This window comes from Habropoda laboriosa, unplaced genomic scaffold (assembly GCF_001263275.1).
Source record: "Habropoda laboriosa isolate 0110345459 unplaced genomic scaffold, ASM126327v1 scaffold14, whole genome shotgun sequence".
Taxonomy (NCBI): Eukaryota; Metazoa; Arthropoda; class Insecta; order Hymenoptera; family Apidae; genus Habropoda; species Habropoda laboriosa.
The window spans coordinates 399,540-417,248 of NW_017100137.1; the positions used below are offsets into that span (position 1 = coordinate 399,540).

General features: G+C 37.1%; 1 protein-coding gene across 1 annotated transcript in view; it reads left to right on the forward strand.

The window, feature by feature from the left end:
* Positions 1-17,709, forward strand: part of LOC108578900 — a 92,242-nt gene that overhangs the window by 58,765 nt on the left and 15,768 nt on the right. Inside the window, exons 3-4 of the mRNA XM_017942318.1 lie at positions 1,357-1,420; positions 16,351-16,610. Of these exons, the coding sequence (XP_017797807.1) occupies positions 1,357-1,420; positions 16,351-16,610 (324 nt within the window). The remainder of the gene's footprint in view (positions 1-1,356; positions 1,421-16,350; positions 16,611-17,709) is intronic.

The window sequence follows — 17,709 nt, forward strand, 5'->3', positions numbered from 1 at the left end:
ATTTTGGGATAAAAAAACGTAAAATTAAAAAAGTTGGTATTTAAATCGCTTGGTTGCCTCGACTCACGTTTCATGCTTATCTTTTATTCGCTGTCCTTGTCTACGTTCGGCAAACTACAAAGGCGGGCGCGAGGCTCGAAAACGTTGTCGCTGACTCTAGGAGTGTCAGGTTTAGCTTCCTGCGGTCTGACACTTGGGGAGAATATAGTGTATTTTGAGAAAACTTTACTCTCGATATTGTAGAATTTTTTGAGAAAATTTTACTGTTGATATTGCAGAATATTTTGAGAAAATTTTACTCTCGATATTGCAGAATTTTTTGTCAGAAAATGTAAACGATAAATTACAGAATCTTTAACCCCTTCGTGACCAGTGAGATACATAAATAAATTCTGTTTTTCAAACGACAGAATCTCCATTGCTCATGTTATACGAGAAATTTCATTTCCTCGGAAGCATCTGATTTTGCCGGATTCACCGTGATCGTGTAAACTAACCGAAATAAAGCAACGTACACGTCGTATAAGTCGTCACAACTTCATTGTTTTTCGAGTTGAACCTGTATTCCCGGATACAGGAATGGTCTGCTTTGTTCCTTTTCGCAGAAATTCGGGGGAATTTGTTCTTTTTATAAAGAGGAAAGCACGTTGGTGGAGACGAGAAGAAAGAATTGATTCTTGCATGAGAAAAGTTTCGAGAGTTTGGTTTCGAGGATAAAAGAAACGGGCGGAAGTTGTCGAAGTTGGTGACGTTGATATCATTGGAGACTGTCTGAAGGTGTTCCTCCGAATAGACATTCTTTTTGTCCTCTTTTGAGGAACAAGATAGACGAAGTGTCTCGAAATAGGTTTTAACTAACATGTTATTTACTGAAGTAGCAAATATGTCGTTTTTTTGAAATATATTACAGATAAGTTTCGAAAAGAAAAGAGTAACTTTTTACTTCAAATATCATCTTGAAACTTATATTCGTTTCTTTTACTCTTTCCATTTTTTTTTTTATTATTTCATATAAAATTTTTCCTTTACTTCAGATGCAATTCCGACAAATTCTTCTTCTATATTTTGTGTATCTTATGTAAAATAAAAATTTGACTATAATTTATTACGATGTTTACGAATTCTTTCAACAATGAGACAATAATTTAGAAGATAGAGCTTCAATTTTTACGTGAAACAAAATACACGTTACTCTAATGAAAAATATTAAATGTAATAAGTATTATATTACTCTTTACTTCGTATTTACGTTGCAACTGCACGTGTCACGTTTTCATATTTGCACGAAAGCGTTTAGAAAACTGAGACGTTACACAATAATGGTATTTAATCGATGATATTCTCTTATCGTTGCAGAGGAGAAGCGCGGAGATAACGGTGGACAGCGGGGAACAGAATGCTGTGTTCGTTCGCATTTCCGGTGAGTGAAAATCGTGTTGCGTTAAAAATTTCGAAAAATTTTTCGTTTGTTAACTCGTTATTTTTTTTTTATTATACACAATCAATTCTAAAGGAAAATTCTAAGCAAGATTCTAACAAGAAGTATAATAAACAACGTAAATAAGTATTTGATCGCAAAAACTATCTCTACAATTTACCAGGTATCCAATTTTTTTCAATTCCAACGAATACTAACAATTAACCTAACCTAAGTGTGTATCTTATTAACATTATCGTGTTTTGATCGTTTTTTAATCTTCCTTTAAATCTGTGCACATAAACTCAAGCACGTAACCTCGAATAGATCGGCTGTCGAGAATCTTGAACGGAGTATCTGTGATAATTCACCTGGAAATTCCATTAAAAAGCAATTATAGAAGTACAGTAAATTCTCTACAAGTGTCAGTCAGTTTGGATTCTACAAGTGTCAGTATAGATGGTCCTACGTCTAGGCTGCGTCATTGCTACGCCTATGTTATCTCGCTCGCTTAATTTCAAGCGTGTAACGCTACACCAGTCGGTTTCCTTTACGAGATTTCACGGCTCGACAATTCATAATAGAAAAATATAATTTCTTTAATTTTACTTTTTTTCATCTGAAATTTTTTTTAACACGTTGGTGAGATTTTTCTGATGAAAACGATATCAAACACGATATAATTTGAACAACATTTACTTATTAATACTTATTGAGTAATTAATTTAATGGCGGCCTACCTCCACGTAAAAAAAAAGGGCCGATTCTACAAGTGTCAGTCAAATGTAGGGCCGATTCTACAAGTGTCAGGTTTAGGTTCCTTGCGGACTGACACTTGTGGAGAATTTACTGTAAATACAAGTGACTTTATATTTTCCTGTATCTCGAACGTATCGGTACAATTATACGAAAAACTAATTGAACAACGTTTTTGCTTTCTGTTATCAAATGCAACAATTAGAATTGCACGACGGAATTTTTGAAAAAATTTCCACACGGAAATTCAATTACGTTAAATTCGACCGTCAAACGGAATCAAGTTAAAAGAAGAGTAATGAAATGAATTTAAAAAAAAAAAAATACCTCTATTGCAGTAAATGTAAATCGAGCCTTCTGCCTGCAATAGAATCTACTCGAGCCCTTACCACCCTTTTATCCTAGTGTTTGAAAGCTGGATCGAAGCGGAAACGTAATTACGTAGACGACTTCTTCCCTTCGTTTGCAATCGCGAATTCAACTGGAATTTTCCTAAGAACAGCATAACGGTTTAGTCGTGAATAGTAATTAACGCACGGATTGTATTATGTAATTTTATAGTTTTATCGTATAGTTTTAGATGTTTGTGTTTATAAGTGAGTTAGGTTCAAGGGAGTCTTCTAGTGTGACGCCCGTTTTTTTAGGCCTTTTTTGCTAATTTATTACAGAAGTACGGTAACAGTTATTAACACGAGCTTTATTCCTATGTATTTACTTGTCCTTGAACAATCATTACAAATTTTTTTTTGTTGAAAAATAATTAAATACGGCCGCTGTGGAACACGTCAAACAGGAACATGAAAAAAAAAAGTAGGTCCATGGTTGCCATAATTTGAGCTGTTCTGTTTATCAAAAATAAAAAAATCCAATTGATTCTTATTTAGTATGCATGTCGCTATGGCCGGTAGTAGAATAAAAGAAAAATATTGAAAATTAAAAAAATGGCGGCACTTTGAATACGAAGTATCGATTTTTTCGACTTTTTTTCGTCTTTCAGAGGCTCTAAAAATCAGAAAAATTTATATTTTGACATAATTCTACTAGTGACCATAGCCACACATGTTCTGAAGACATGTGCAAAATTTGAGTTCGATTGGTTCAGTAGTTATTGCCAGATCGTGGCAACCATTTCAGAAAACATGGTTCCGAGAAAAACGCGTTTAAGTTTTGAGTGCAATTTAGATTCTCCCTATCGCCGGCCTTTGATGTGTCACATTAAACGAGCTATAACTTCGTTATTTTATTGAATACAACTATAAAACTTCAGGAGTACATTCTTAAAGAGTTGTACTTTCGATATATGCAAAAGAATAAAAATCGATTTTTTGAAACCGTCACACTAGAAGACCCCCTTAAGCAAAATGAGAATGAAAACGGAACTCGTTGTGATTTCAGAAGGAAAATGATAAACAATACTGTTAATGCACGGATTGTCCCAAATTGTGCAGAATATTTAATTGCTGTCCTATTATAAGTACAGTTCGAAGTTTCGTAGGGAAAATTTCAGTTATTTCTAGGAAATTTGCGATTAATTTTTAATATTGTAGCGCAATCATTTTTGCAAACTAGCGACACGTGTACTTTTCATGCGACGAGACAGGTACGAAGAGTCATGAAACTCTTGTCTCGCCACTGATTTGGCGGACGAGGGTGCAAACATATTTACGTACATAAGAGTAGGTTCTGTTTAGCAAAAAGTCAGTCTTTGCGTTTGCAGAATTTTTGGAAATTTTCCTGCACGAATAAGCCCATGCATGGTGTTTCTATACCAATTATCCATCTTCAGGTTAACGTCTCTTACATTGATTTAGAGCAGGGATCAGCAAACTGCGGCTCGCGGGCCAAATGCGGCCCGCCATCAGTTTTTTTATGGCCCGCGAGTTATGTACAGTTAAATGAAATATTATCCAAAGAAAGAATTCCATATTTCTCGTTAATAAATGTGTATTACAAATAAAGGATTTGCCAAAAAATTTTCATTTGTAGCTAACTACCTATTACACATACATACATACGTAATAATCTCAATTTTCTCTCTTTGCCCACAAAGCCACAAAATATTTAGCATCTGGCCCTCCAGAAAAAACCTTTGCCGACTCCTAATTTAGAGCATAAGGAGGACTTACTCCAGGCGGCTCTGCAAAAAACTTTCAAGTTGAAACAATAAAAAAAGAGGCAAAAAGTCAGTTTTTACTCGACCAGCTTTGGCAGACGAATCACAGCAATCCTGACCCAGGCACGCCGAGCAAATCCCAAGACACTACCTCTGACTACGATAAATCTGGGCCGAAGGATCCTAGGCAATCCGGAAGCCAGTGCATCGAACGTCGGGGTCTCCTGTTTACCGACAACATCCTGCATCCGACTTCGTCAAAACTTGGCAGGAGGATCTCAGCTATCCCGAACCAAGTGCATCGAGTCAAACTTCCTCGCTTTACCCTGCTCCTAAAAATCTTTGCTCGCGTGCCCATCAAGTAGCGAGATCTCGCTGTCGTGGTCGATTAAAGTACGCGTTACAATATTGATTTTAATTCCAATTTTAGGTCGATGATTGATTTGAATATTAATTTCAGTTTTAATTTTAGGTCGATGTGTCAATCTTAACGTTCATTCTCATTTCTCTTTTTTTTTTTAATTTGCTTAAGTAATTGATTAATTTTTCCTCCATTTGCAATTCTTCGTAGCAATTACGACACGCAAATTAATAATTTCGTAAAAATTAGCGCGCGACGATCAAAGTATAACGAGTGATTTGAATATAAACGAGAACTCCTTGCCTTTTTAAGGTTATACTAGATGAAGAGAAAATTTCCTCCGTTTTGCATGCAGAATCTAATGGAATGAAAATGATAATTATCTTATAAATAATTTCTTAGCCAACTTGAATTCCTTTTTCTTTTTTAATAAAATACTCTGCCTTTTTGTTCACGTTCTGTTGGATTCATTTCTACTCTAATAAATGGTACTAATAAATAACTCAATAGAAGTTAAAGAAAAGTAGAGAACAAGAATCATTATGAACAATTACGTCTTCATTCGAACAATATTCATTTTTCTTCGTTATCTACGAACGTGAACACTCGTATGATTAGAATGTCACAGAAAAGTGCGTGTGGTATCTCAGTTAACGAAAATTATCTCGTCATTGTAAAATATTATTTTTTTTTTACACTTATCTTGATGACGTTTATCGGTAATTTATCACTCTTACGTCACTTGAGATGAAGTCCCTATGTAGTTCTCTTCACTTTCACATTCCATTCTGTTTCATAGTTTTTAACTAAATTAACGCATCGCTAATAATTTTCTACGTGTCTATTTATTTATTATTTCCTTGTGATATCATTTATTATTATACATAATTCTCAAATACTACGTAAGTATTTATTATTAAAATATATGTATTTATATAGTTATGAGAAGAGGGTGATTTCTCGCGAGAAAATAAGTAAAAGCGTAGGAATTGGGGTGCGAATGATGCACATATTTACATAGAGAAAGCAAAGTTTTATCAGGATGGTCAGTAGGACCCCTGTATAACAGGATAAAAAAAAGAAAAAAGAACATACAAACTCTAAATTTGTAATTTTAAAATTTTGGCTCAATTAAATTTGACCCAAAAAGCGATGTTGGCGGAACTTAATTTGTATTTCCCGCGTTATAAGGGATCCTGTATAGGGAAAAATATTGCAGAGAGCGTTGTATGAATGGTTATAATTGCATAAAAGTTGTCTTAGCACTGTGAGTTGCTTCGAACTATTATTATATTCATTTATCATATTTAAGACACTGGCCGGCCATCGACCTAAAATGAGAGATAGGAGGTTTCTTCAATGGAAGAAACATTTCCCTAATTTCCATTCGTTAGCCTAAAACCGGCTTGGGCGACTGGCGGCTCGCGAGCCGCAGACGACTCCTCTCCCTACTCCTGGGTCCCCCCCACCAAACTCCTGTGGAGTATAGGAGGAGGTTGGGGAGATTAGGAGTGTATATGTAGGAGGCTGTATCCTCGTCTCACGCATATATACATGCATATATTCGCAGTCACGCGAGGCAAAGCACGGTAAAGGCAATATGAAATAGTTGATAGTGGGGGGAACCGGAACACTGGTAGTGGAAGTCTAGAAGTGACAGCGGGGAAGAAGTTGCCCGAGCCTGGCCTAAAGAATGCAATTATGATACACCACGAGAAAAAGACTAATGCAAAGCATTACATTTATAAACTATCTGACAAAGATTCTACACTACAAACGTGGAAAGTTTCATTTATACCTCGGTCATTTCATCTGCAACAGCCTAATACTTATTTCACAATTACCTCTTAACTATCAGCAAATCTAAGGTTCGATACACTCTGCTCAACGGTAAAAACAATTCGTACAGCGATAAAATACCTACTTTTATCACATAAATGGAGAAACGCGGACAAAAAAACACCGGTTGATGAATAACACAGCAAATCACAGTCTATTACAATTAACCCCTTAATTGACGGTCTAACGATCGTAGAGAGTGGCTCGTCCGAAGGAATTTCAAGGCAAGATCTCAGCTTTTATTTCAAGACAGGTCGTTTCGATTGGGAAAAAATGCTTACCATGTAGAAAACGGAATGATGATCAGAGGAAACGGTATGTTTCCCACGACGTAGGCCGATAAACGATAATGGCCCCTCGCGTTCGCCATATTTGTCTTGTCTAACGAAACGTTCCCTGTCCGATTCACTGTTTGTCGAACGTGGACGTAGCAGATATTCGTTCGTCGAGTGGGCTGCGTACATCGTTAAGTCTCGATTCACGAAACCGTCCTGTCGAATCGAGAATTCGTACCGTTTTCGCCCGTTTCTATCCCCCCTTTGTTTCGAGCATAAATTGCCGTTGCGGGATTAAAGTCAAAATTGAAAATACGGAGGAAAGTTGAGGGAGAATTTTAGATTGACGTGTTGAACGAAAAAAAAAATATGAATTTGGTTGAAATGGTAAAACAGAGCTGGTATAATAAAAAAAAAATGAGGAATTAATTAAACTTGCAAGTTAAATAGCACGAATAGAGGCGTCTGAAAGTAGGTAAAGTTTGGGAATTTTTTTCTTAGGTAATTACTAAATAAAACGTTTCAATTTTTTCTGAAGATATAAGTGTGACTTTCAGCTTCTTCCAATTTTGAAAAAGTCAAAATTTTACGAAATTGGAGGAATCATTCGCTAACCGCGAAACCTCTTCCAAAACGTATATGAACATCTGAAATAAAAAATTCTTTTCGGTTTATAAATAAAAATGTATTATCTACCCTATAGCTTACGATTTTTCAAAAATTGTAACTTTTATAAAAATGGTGGCAGTTTGAAGAGGAAAAACCTGTTTTACCAACAGCAGTCAACCTTAAACGTTTCTAAAAAATTAAATAATTGAGACATCGAAGAAACCTAACCTGACTCTACGAAAAAAAGTCCCAATTTTAAAAGCCTCGGTATAGTATACCCAGCTTAAAATTGTAATAATAAATTTCGACTGAAAAATTATTCCAACAAGGCGTAAATACGTTGGAGTATTTAAATTCCCCTTAAAACCCTTTCCACTGAAATTATTTAAATGAACGGCAAATAGAGACTCGGCAAACGTTTCAGCTAGATTAAAATCGAGTTGATTCGCTACTGCTGATGAATATTTTCCTTTTTCCGTTAACACTTGTTTGCCAGGAACATAGGAGTTTCTCTCTATTGATTTCTTCCAGTTAACCCCGATGCTCCGTAGCGTTTATATCAAAGGATTTGGATAAGCTTTTCACCGATAGGGCAAGATACAAAAGAATCCGTTCTACAACGATTCAATCACAATACTTTAGATCCCTATCTTATTGGAAAATAAATTAAATTAGACTCCACGGCTCGATTCCTTCCGGAGGTTCTCCTTTTCGGGATGTCCAAATAAACCATTTCAGGTGTATACCGGAAGTCCCTTCTAAGACGAAGATCTCTTGCGTCAATTATTACAATTTTAATTTATCATAAAGCCGACTTTGTTAAACGATCGTCCTTTATTCTGTTTCCTCTTCAATTGCACGCTGGTCTCATTTCCTTAATGAGACTGTACATAGGGTCGATTCCAATGAGTTGATATTTCATAAAACGGTACTTTCTTATTTTCAGTATTTTGCTCTTGAGGAGCAGTGTTTGAAAAATCAAAAAAATGATTTCTATAAATACCTTTATTTACAGAAATTTAATTTTAATTTCAATTTAATTTTCAATAAATTTAATAAATTATTTCTAAGATTTTAAAGTAATTTGTAACCTAAACCTTCGATATATAAGAATTTCGAAATTTAACAAAACCATCTGTAAATTAATATTGTACGTTTATTTCATTTTCAATTACATTCAATTCCAAAGGCAGTCGCACAGAAATCAACACTTGATGAAATCTTAAAAATGTTAAAATATTCGATAAAGTGCAGAAATGCAGTATTTTTCCCGTCGAAATATCTTTCCTAATTCCTTATGTGACATTCGATTGGAAATCGATCGACTTCTATAATTCGCTGCGAATAATTAAATTGAAATCCCCTAAGCGTTAGATTACTTTTTCTGCAATTTATTTCGAAGCGGACTGCGGTACTCCAATCACAGGAGAAATCTGTGACAGCGCGCTTTAATGATCACAGAGTAATTGCACGTGGTACACTCGAAATTGTCTAGCATTTATTTATTCATCGCGAAAAGAAAAGAAAAAAAGAAGGCGATTACAGCGTAAGTGGTCGTCGTCTCGAGCACACATTGCACGACGTTAAGCACCAGATTCTCACGGTTCTCAAGAGTGTATAAACTCGAGATCATGTTTTCCTAGGTCGTTTAATTCCTTTTTGCGTCACTTACCAGACGCTATAAAAGAAGTTGCCGGGTCCCACTTAAGAACGATTCAAGTAAGACTGAGAAGTAAGTTTGAAAAAATGTAGGAAATTTCGAAGTATTCGATATCTATTGAAAATTCTATCCTGTGAAGTTAATTGACACGGTAAGTAATTAGGTCGTCTAATAAGTTCGTACATCAATGGGTTTGTATTTCGAGATACTTTCGAGAAACGAAACCGTGCATTCAGACTTGTATACTGTGCTCAGTTAGAAAAGTTAAGAGAAGCTGTAACAGTGATACGTCCAGGACTCTTAAATTGGAACAAAGTGAGTTTTCGTCACGATAATGCTAGACCATATATGTAGCAAAAAAAAATTACGCGAATTCGATTTGGAAATTTTATCACACCCGCTATATTCGCCGGATATTGCTCCATCCTTTGATAAAACAGACACACGCGACAGTAAGGAATGTATGGTGGTTCGGTTTTTCGCAATTTTACGACCTTCCATGAAAGGAAATTACTTTGTTGGCAGCTCGTTGAACTCGTCTTAACATACACTGTCATATTATGTATCAAAAAATATAGCATTCCATTTAAAAAAATTAAACTGACTTTAAAATCTCCCCCATCATACCAGGTACGAAAAAAATATGTACACCACATAACGTCCCCCTCCATACCAAACAACTTTTGTTAAAACATTTTTTTCCTAACATCACTTCCTTAAAAGATATTTCACTGTATTGGGATAAAACAGACACCCTGTATATGTATACAGTGTTCTGTCGAACTACGCGTAGGTTTAGAGATGTCGACTGTACGCGTAATTGGGAACCATCCCCCGGTTTTACGGAAAACTGAAGTCTGATCATCTGCACTGCGTATCAATTGTCGTTAGAATAATAACAAACGAAGTAGATCGTGTGTAAAAACTTAGTTGTTTACTAAGAGACTGTTTTTCCAGAAAAGGATAGAATATGTATATGTCTCGGGCAGACAACAGTAAAAAAAACTAATTTCTTGTTGTTTCATAGCTATAACACATCTTATTACAAGAAAAATAAACTTAGGATACGATAAAACGAAATTGTTGCAGTAATTAATCTAAGCTATACGTAGGCTCTCCTGTATTTTCAATTAACTCAATCATTCGATTGTGTACGTATATGTACATACATATTATTCACGCATACACATACCGTGAAACTGTAGCTGCGTAGCTCGCAGAGACACGCTTCTCGTTTGATTTTTCTCCCAAGCTGAGCTGTTCGTTGTGTACCTGAATTCGGTGCACTAGTTTCTCGTATGCAGCGGCACTTAATTCACACGAACGAATATGCTAAGTACGTAAATTGATTGGAAATTCGCGTATAATCGAAAACGCGTTGTTCGATGTATTCCCTACAAGCTATAATCGCGCAGTACAAGCGACGTTCGTCGTTCGTCGAGGCACTCGTTCGACAGCCTCGTAAACACCGACTGAGGACGAGTCGTCCTGCCCGATTTCTTATCGCTGTACGCTCGCAACTGTTCTGGGAAAAATTCTAGGCCGCAACTTCTTGGAACTCGTGATATTTCTTGCGAGCCTGGGTCGCTGTACATACATCGAGTCAAACATAAACAACGCGAGCCTGGGTCGCTGTACGTACATCGAGCCAAACAAAGCTAGCTGTCTGTTCGCGCACAGAAAAGAGTCAGCGGGAAAAGAATTTTCTGATTTTATATTACTTTTACTGGCAAAACCGAGAACAAACTCCACGCACGTGGTCTTAATACAATACAATACGCCATACTTTTTTTCGCTCGACGCATGCGCGGTCGCCCGCTCCCAACGCCGCTCGGCGGACGCACGCCGATCACGGTAAAAAGACGCGCCCCTTTTAAATTCAAACCGTTACACTGTCCTTTTGAGAGTAAAACTATCGCGAGTTGCTCTCGAGTGGACACTGCGTCTGAGAGCATCGCTCAACTCTCTGAGAGTTACGACTCGAATAAACAGTTGCTTTGCAAACATGAAACAGGTTCGTATTCTTGAGAAAACTCTCGCGCGAGTGCAAACTGTCAGGAAAAGAAATTGGTCGAGAAATTAAATTATCGATTTAATCACTCCAGATAACCTCGATGAAATTCACGCGTCATAAAGTCTGCCAGTTTCTTCGACTGATAACACGTACTGCTGCAATTAGGTTAATTAGACAACGACAGTGCGTGAACGCGTCACGAGAGCCGCAGGACGTTCACTCACGTTCTATTTCTATTCACACCGCGAACCGAACAGTTTTCAGACAGGGTATCATAAAAACGAAGAAATGAATTCGAGCATTCCTATCTAAGGAATACTTGATGATTCCAGGTAAAAAAATTAGATTTACCGATTAAACCAGTTAAATATCAATTTTATCGAATGTAGGTAAAAATGTAACAAGGAATAAATGAGTAAATTAGAAGATAAAAATTGAAAAAAATTTGAAACTTTGCAGAAATGTAGATCAATTGACGCTAATAACGAAACCATCTTTTGTTTCTGCGGTGAAATTATCCTAGGGGTGAAAACACCCCCTCGAAAAAATTGTGGGTTTTGATATTATTATGAATATTTATGAAACCGTACAAGATATGAAAAAAATGTTACACTCAAAGTTATGTGGTTTTTGATATTCTACATTGTGGAGGTAAAGAATTGACTTGGCGAGAAACATTTCTTTCAAAATTTGATCCTAGCATTCTTAATTTTTTGAAAAAAGTAACGCTTTTAGCCACTTAATTATCTTCTATAGCTATGGTAGTACAAGAAAATTTGCATACGTAATTTAAATGACTTCAAAGGGTGAATAAGGTGGAAGAAAAAATTTGTTTGACTGAAGAAATGGCAAAAAATGAAAGAAAGTTTCACATTTGATTGAAAATTTTAAAACCCAAGGTAACCCTAAGGTCCTATTATTATGCATGTTTAAATGCACATCAATGTCTGTTACAACATACAACAGAAAACATATACATTCATATAAAAAACAGGTGATATTGAAAAAAAGTTTCACCTTTGAAACCATTGAAATTACGTATAAAAATATTTCCCTTACCACCATACCTACAGAAGATAATAGCCTGTTTCACGTAGCCCACCCTACACATGAATCGATAAAAGATTTATATCATTAAAAGAAATTTCTAAAAGATATACGAACAAAGAGCACTGAAACTTTTCAATCGGAAAATGTACACTTTCAGAGTCGTATTAATTAATTCCTTCCTTTTAATCGATTCCTATGACATTACGAACTTGTTCCTTTTCTTTTACCGACACCCAGTGTGCGTTCACGGTGAACCGTTCGAAAGGTGTAGATCGTAAGCGTGTGATGCTTAACTATGGAAATGTCGTTAATGAATTTCAACCTCATTATTGGTGACTCGAAGCGATTCAAGCATTCGTCCGTAATTGCGTACGTTGCATACAATTATCCATAAAAAGAAGAGGATAGCGTGCGACGATCGAATTGACAACGAATCGGCCTTGCATCCGGTGTTGCAATTTTCTTGCCATCGAGCATGAAATTCAACCGGGTTTGGACGGTCGATTTTTTTCACCCTATTTCATCGTTTCTCTTCTAGGCGACGGAAAGAGTTACAATATCGGTGCTTTGTGTACAGGGTGTCCCAGCTGAAGGAGGCCATTTAAATATGAGAAATGGCACGATTTAACCTTTTCACTGCTGTTGGTGCTTCTAGACCAGGGGTCGGGAACCTGCGGCTCTTAAATGTTTAATAAAAATCTGCTGTTGCCACCACAGAACCCTTTCACTGCTGTTGGTGCTTCTAGACCAGGTGTCGGGAACCTGCGGCTCTTAAATGTTTAATAAAAATCTGCTGTTGCCACCACAGAACCGACAGTTAGCCCCCAAAAAAATAACTATAATGCATCGGTAAAGTAAATGTTTCGACGCGATTCTTAAATTTAAAATTTTTACTTAAATTAAAATTGCGGCTCTCTGAATTTTATTTTTTGTACGTTATTTTGTTGAAATGGCTCTTCGGCTCCGAAAGGTTCCCGACCCCTGTTCTAGACGTTTGGAAAATTTCGAAGAATACAGTGTTCTTAGCGCTTATTCTGCTCGCACTGTGCTGTTAACGCCTTTTCGTACACTTTCACCCTAATCTAACCCTTCGCACTCGAAGGTCTTCTTGCTATAGGGAAGTAGCATATTAGAGCTTGTTTGTTACATTGGTGAAATTTTGTAAAACTAATGTAGAAATTGACAGTTTAAGATTTAACGTATTTTTATACTATACAAGACTTTGTAACACAGTTCATTAGAGGTTAAGACCCCTAAAATATGGTGAACAGTTCTACGGAGGCCCATAGACCTGCTGCCCTAGAAAGTATCAACTTTAAGAGTACCTCCATTAATTATTTACCAAGTGATAAATAGTAATGTCGCTTCTCAGTCGCCTTTCGAGCGCAAAGAGTTAATCCTTAATTTTCGTTCTTCGCACACTTCCACCTTAGTCCGATCGAATAAATCTTAAAACGATGCGACGGAAACAAAAGATTTCGCGACCGCGATTGAAGTCTGCCGTAGCGAAAGGGTTAAATGATTTTCTAAGGGGAATATCATGGAAAAAAAAGTTTCTTGTCTGCTGGTATCGAGTGTTATGGAAATTATTTTAAAGACAACTGTTTAATTTCACTGGTGTTACGTTTTCTTTTCAAAATTAGCTTTCAGGACGACCTAATTGCAACCAATTGTATCGTACAAATGGTAAAGACGTTTAAGAACCTTTCAATAGGCACACGCTAATTTTTTTTTCTCTTTCACCCGATAACGAGACACGGTTAAGCGCAAGCACATTCGTAATGGAAACCTAAATGTCGCTTCTCAAGTGTTCCACACGGTGAAACAACGCTGTGGCTCGTGTCACTCGCGAGCACATTTGCATGAAAAGAAAAACCGTCGCGGTACAATCACACGTTGTCGTGCGCGTGTCATAATGTCGAATAACACAATGTCACAACCGAGAGCGGTACCCTAGAAATTGTGTAACAGAAATTATTAGCGAGGCAAGATGCGCGCGTTTCAGCAGCGTATTGCAACTGTGCCGCTTGACAATGCTTTCCAGACAAGGCGTCGTTACGCAAAGACATAATTGCCGGAGAAAACTCTCCTCCACATTTTCTTCCTTTTCCTTCCGTTTCCTTTACGCAGCGAACACACGTTTTTCAACTGTGCGTTATCCTCCTCGTGCTGCAAATTGTTTCGCGCCTGGTTCTAAGCGAATCTATAAGTCTCTTCACGATAAAAAGAAGATCTTCCAAATCTTGGTGCAGCACAAAATGCCCGAGTGAGGCCTCAACTTGCTCCTGATGGTAAATACAGCCCTGGTTCTAAGCGAATCTATAAGTCTCCTCAGGAATAAAAGAAAGGGTGATCCATGTCTTGGTGCAGCATAAAATGCTTAATAGTACAGTCACTCGCGATTAGATTCGTTGCACAATCGCGCGAGCAACGAAATCCCTCGGTCTATCTGAACTGACAATCGCTGCCAACAAGCACGATCCGTTATTATTACCGTTGTTGTTTATAGACGATCGTAATCGACGATGTCTGAAAATAGCGGCGCCACGGTTAAAATTACAATGCACCAATGCATTTCCGTGTGTCTGGTGCACACGGCTAATTAATTCGAATGTGTCCGCGCGTACATGCATAGATCAGACTTGGTCCGCGCACGTGGTTCGGACGTTTATAGACGGCTCGGTATGTCTGGCCTCGATGCCTCGGTGTGTACACACTCGAAACAGCTGATTACCAAGCGTGACGATATTTTACAACAGATTCTTAGTCCAAGTCCACACTGGCCGGAATTGTTCGCGAATAGTTCGCGAGCTGCTCGCGAACAGCAGCAACATTGTATCCACCACTGGAGTTCGTTGACCCCTTAACCCTCATCCGTCCATCAGTTTCGCATCTTAATAAGTCCGTCGGTGTTAATTTGACACAATGGTAAAAAATCAATTAAATGAAAAGATAAATGATTAATTTTGTAAATTCTTTTATCAAATATAGAAAATAAACAAAAAATTTTTCCTACAAATTGACACGAGGAACGGATGAGGGTTAACGCTGATGTCCGCTCTTACACGTGCATAACTTTTTCACCGTTCATATGGCGCTATCCTTTTTATTCTATTGCAAAAATGTATTGTAAGTCACAGCATTATAGATGAATGAGAAATTTACTTCTGCACGCCTAGGAAATAATAGAAAATAAAAAATAAGTTTGATCATTTTCGGCACATCAAGTTGAGAAAAATGTGAGCGCTAAGGGTTCCTCCGGGCGTTGAATGCCTTAAATCTGTACTCTAATAATTTCACAAAAATGATTTCTTCCTTGACAATGTAATAACAATGATTACTATTACAGTGGAACCTCCATAACTCGGACCTCAAGGGAAGAGAAAAAATCTTCGAGTTACAGAGGCTTCGAATTATCGAATTTTCGAGTAGGAGAGGTCGTTAGCGATATCCTTTTTCTTTCTTCATCCAGTTTATACCGTTTCGAATTATGTTTACTTTATCAACCAATATTAATATTTTCCGCTTGCGTTTAGAATTCATTTTGTCACATATAATCCGGAGAGAAGAATGAGAAATAATAGAACTGTGCTTTAACTTATTCCTTCAATCTTTCACAGCTCTATAAAGAACTACACTGCTCTATTTATAAAGAAATAAACATTTGACGATCGTTGAACCGTTGATCCTATTGGATCCATTGACTGATACATAGAAATTAACTTCGACTTAGAGAGGTCGGAGTTCCTCTGAATTTGAGGTAAAATAATGAAGAAAATTTTCGTCTCATAGAGGTTTTCGAGTTATCGACGCTCCACTCTATTGCCAACACAAAATTTCCATCGTTGTAATAACGTCTTAATTGTAGGAGGTGGTCTAATGAACTTTACTCAAATCAGGATGTCGTGCAAAGTAGTTTATTTCGGACTCATCGGCGTCCGTCTATTACCGAAGCTAAGAACCGACTCTTGCTCCACTCTATTGCCAACACAAAATTTCCATCGTTGTAATAACGTCTTAATTGGAGGAGGTGGTCTAATGAACTTTACTCAAATCAGGATGTCGTGCAAAGTAGTTTATTTCGGACTCATCGGCGTCCGTCTATTACCGAAGCTAAGAACCGACTCTCGTCGAATGGCAAAGATATATACTCGGGTCTGGTGTTTGTCACTCGCCAAGAGGCGCAGGCCATGCCATAAACCGTCCCAAAATGTCTACATAATAAAAATGAAAATTTCGTTTAAATTATTTTCCAGAAAACGCCGCGTTACCAACGTCCGGTGTAACAGCGACATTGACGGAAGTCCACGATGAACCTGCAACGGACACCGCCGCATTCAGACGTTTGTCAGGAGTGGACCGAATCCTGCTCGAGAGTTTGGATATCGGACACTCGAGGCCCAGGCCCACCGGTCGATTCCTGACGATGCACAAGAGACGCCGTAAGAGGCTTACCACGAGATCCTTAACTCAGGAGCCCGGTATCCTCGACGATATTTTCCATGGCCTGGTTCAGGTAAGCCATTGATCGTCCGGGATAGAAACTTACGTGTGTACACGTTAAAGATACCGTTTTCTGAGAAACCGTATCAACTCTGATCGAAGATTCGCGGTATTTTATAATACATACTGTTTCGATGCGGGATGTCCCGCGTAATATCCGGGCGTCCACTTCAGAAATGGATTTGGTGCCTACTTGAAAATAATGAAACAAGTTTCGGTAAATGTACATATGTTCTATTCAACCTTGGATTACAGAGGATCACTTGGATTATTGAAAGAGGTTATTTAGGGAAAAAATATGTGACCATGTTTTCGGGTAAAATGCAAAGAAAGGGAATAAGGACAGTTTCGAAGATATTTCAGGTTCTAGTCTTAGATGTCCTTAGAAGTTATGGATTCTCCAAAATGGCTTATTTGGCATTTACGAGGTGTTCTCTGTTTATTTTCTTTTTTTTTTTTTTTAATAAAATAGTGGGAGATTCGGTACGATTGATATTAATAATGACTTGTTCCTTTTTAATCTTAGAAATGGCTTGGCTAATTTCTGATATTACTGGTTAAACCGTTTAATGGTGAAATTAAAAGCCTGAAAATGTTGGAACACTTTTAGTAACGCGAAGAAAATTAAAAGTTCACGTTTGCTTAATGTGCTTCTTCCTTAGAAGCTTATTCTTCCTTTCTACGAGTTTATGTTACGACATACTGACCTAGATTCAGTTCAAACTTATTTGTTAGCGCTTAGAGTTTGGTGTCTAATAGCAGTGACAGTCCCTAGACTTGCTAAGCACTTAGTACCTAAAATTTAGTGGCCCATATTACTATCTTTAATCAAATTTAGCCAATGCTGGACCACAAATGATTATCAATTTCGTGTAATCGAAATACGCTGTATCGGTATTAAAATTGAATTCGTTAATTTAACGATAGGACTAGTTTAAACTGAAATTAGTCGATGTTGGCGGGAATGAAGACGAAATAAAATGTACTTAATTCTTTACTTATTCTAAAATTCCAAGTATTACAATTTTCAAATATTCCAATTTTTAAATAATAAAACTGCCAAATTTTCAATATTAAAATTGTCAAATTTTCAAATATTAAAATTTTCCATT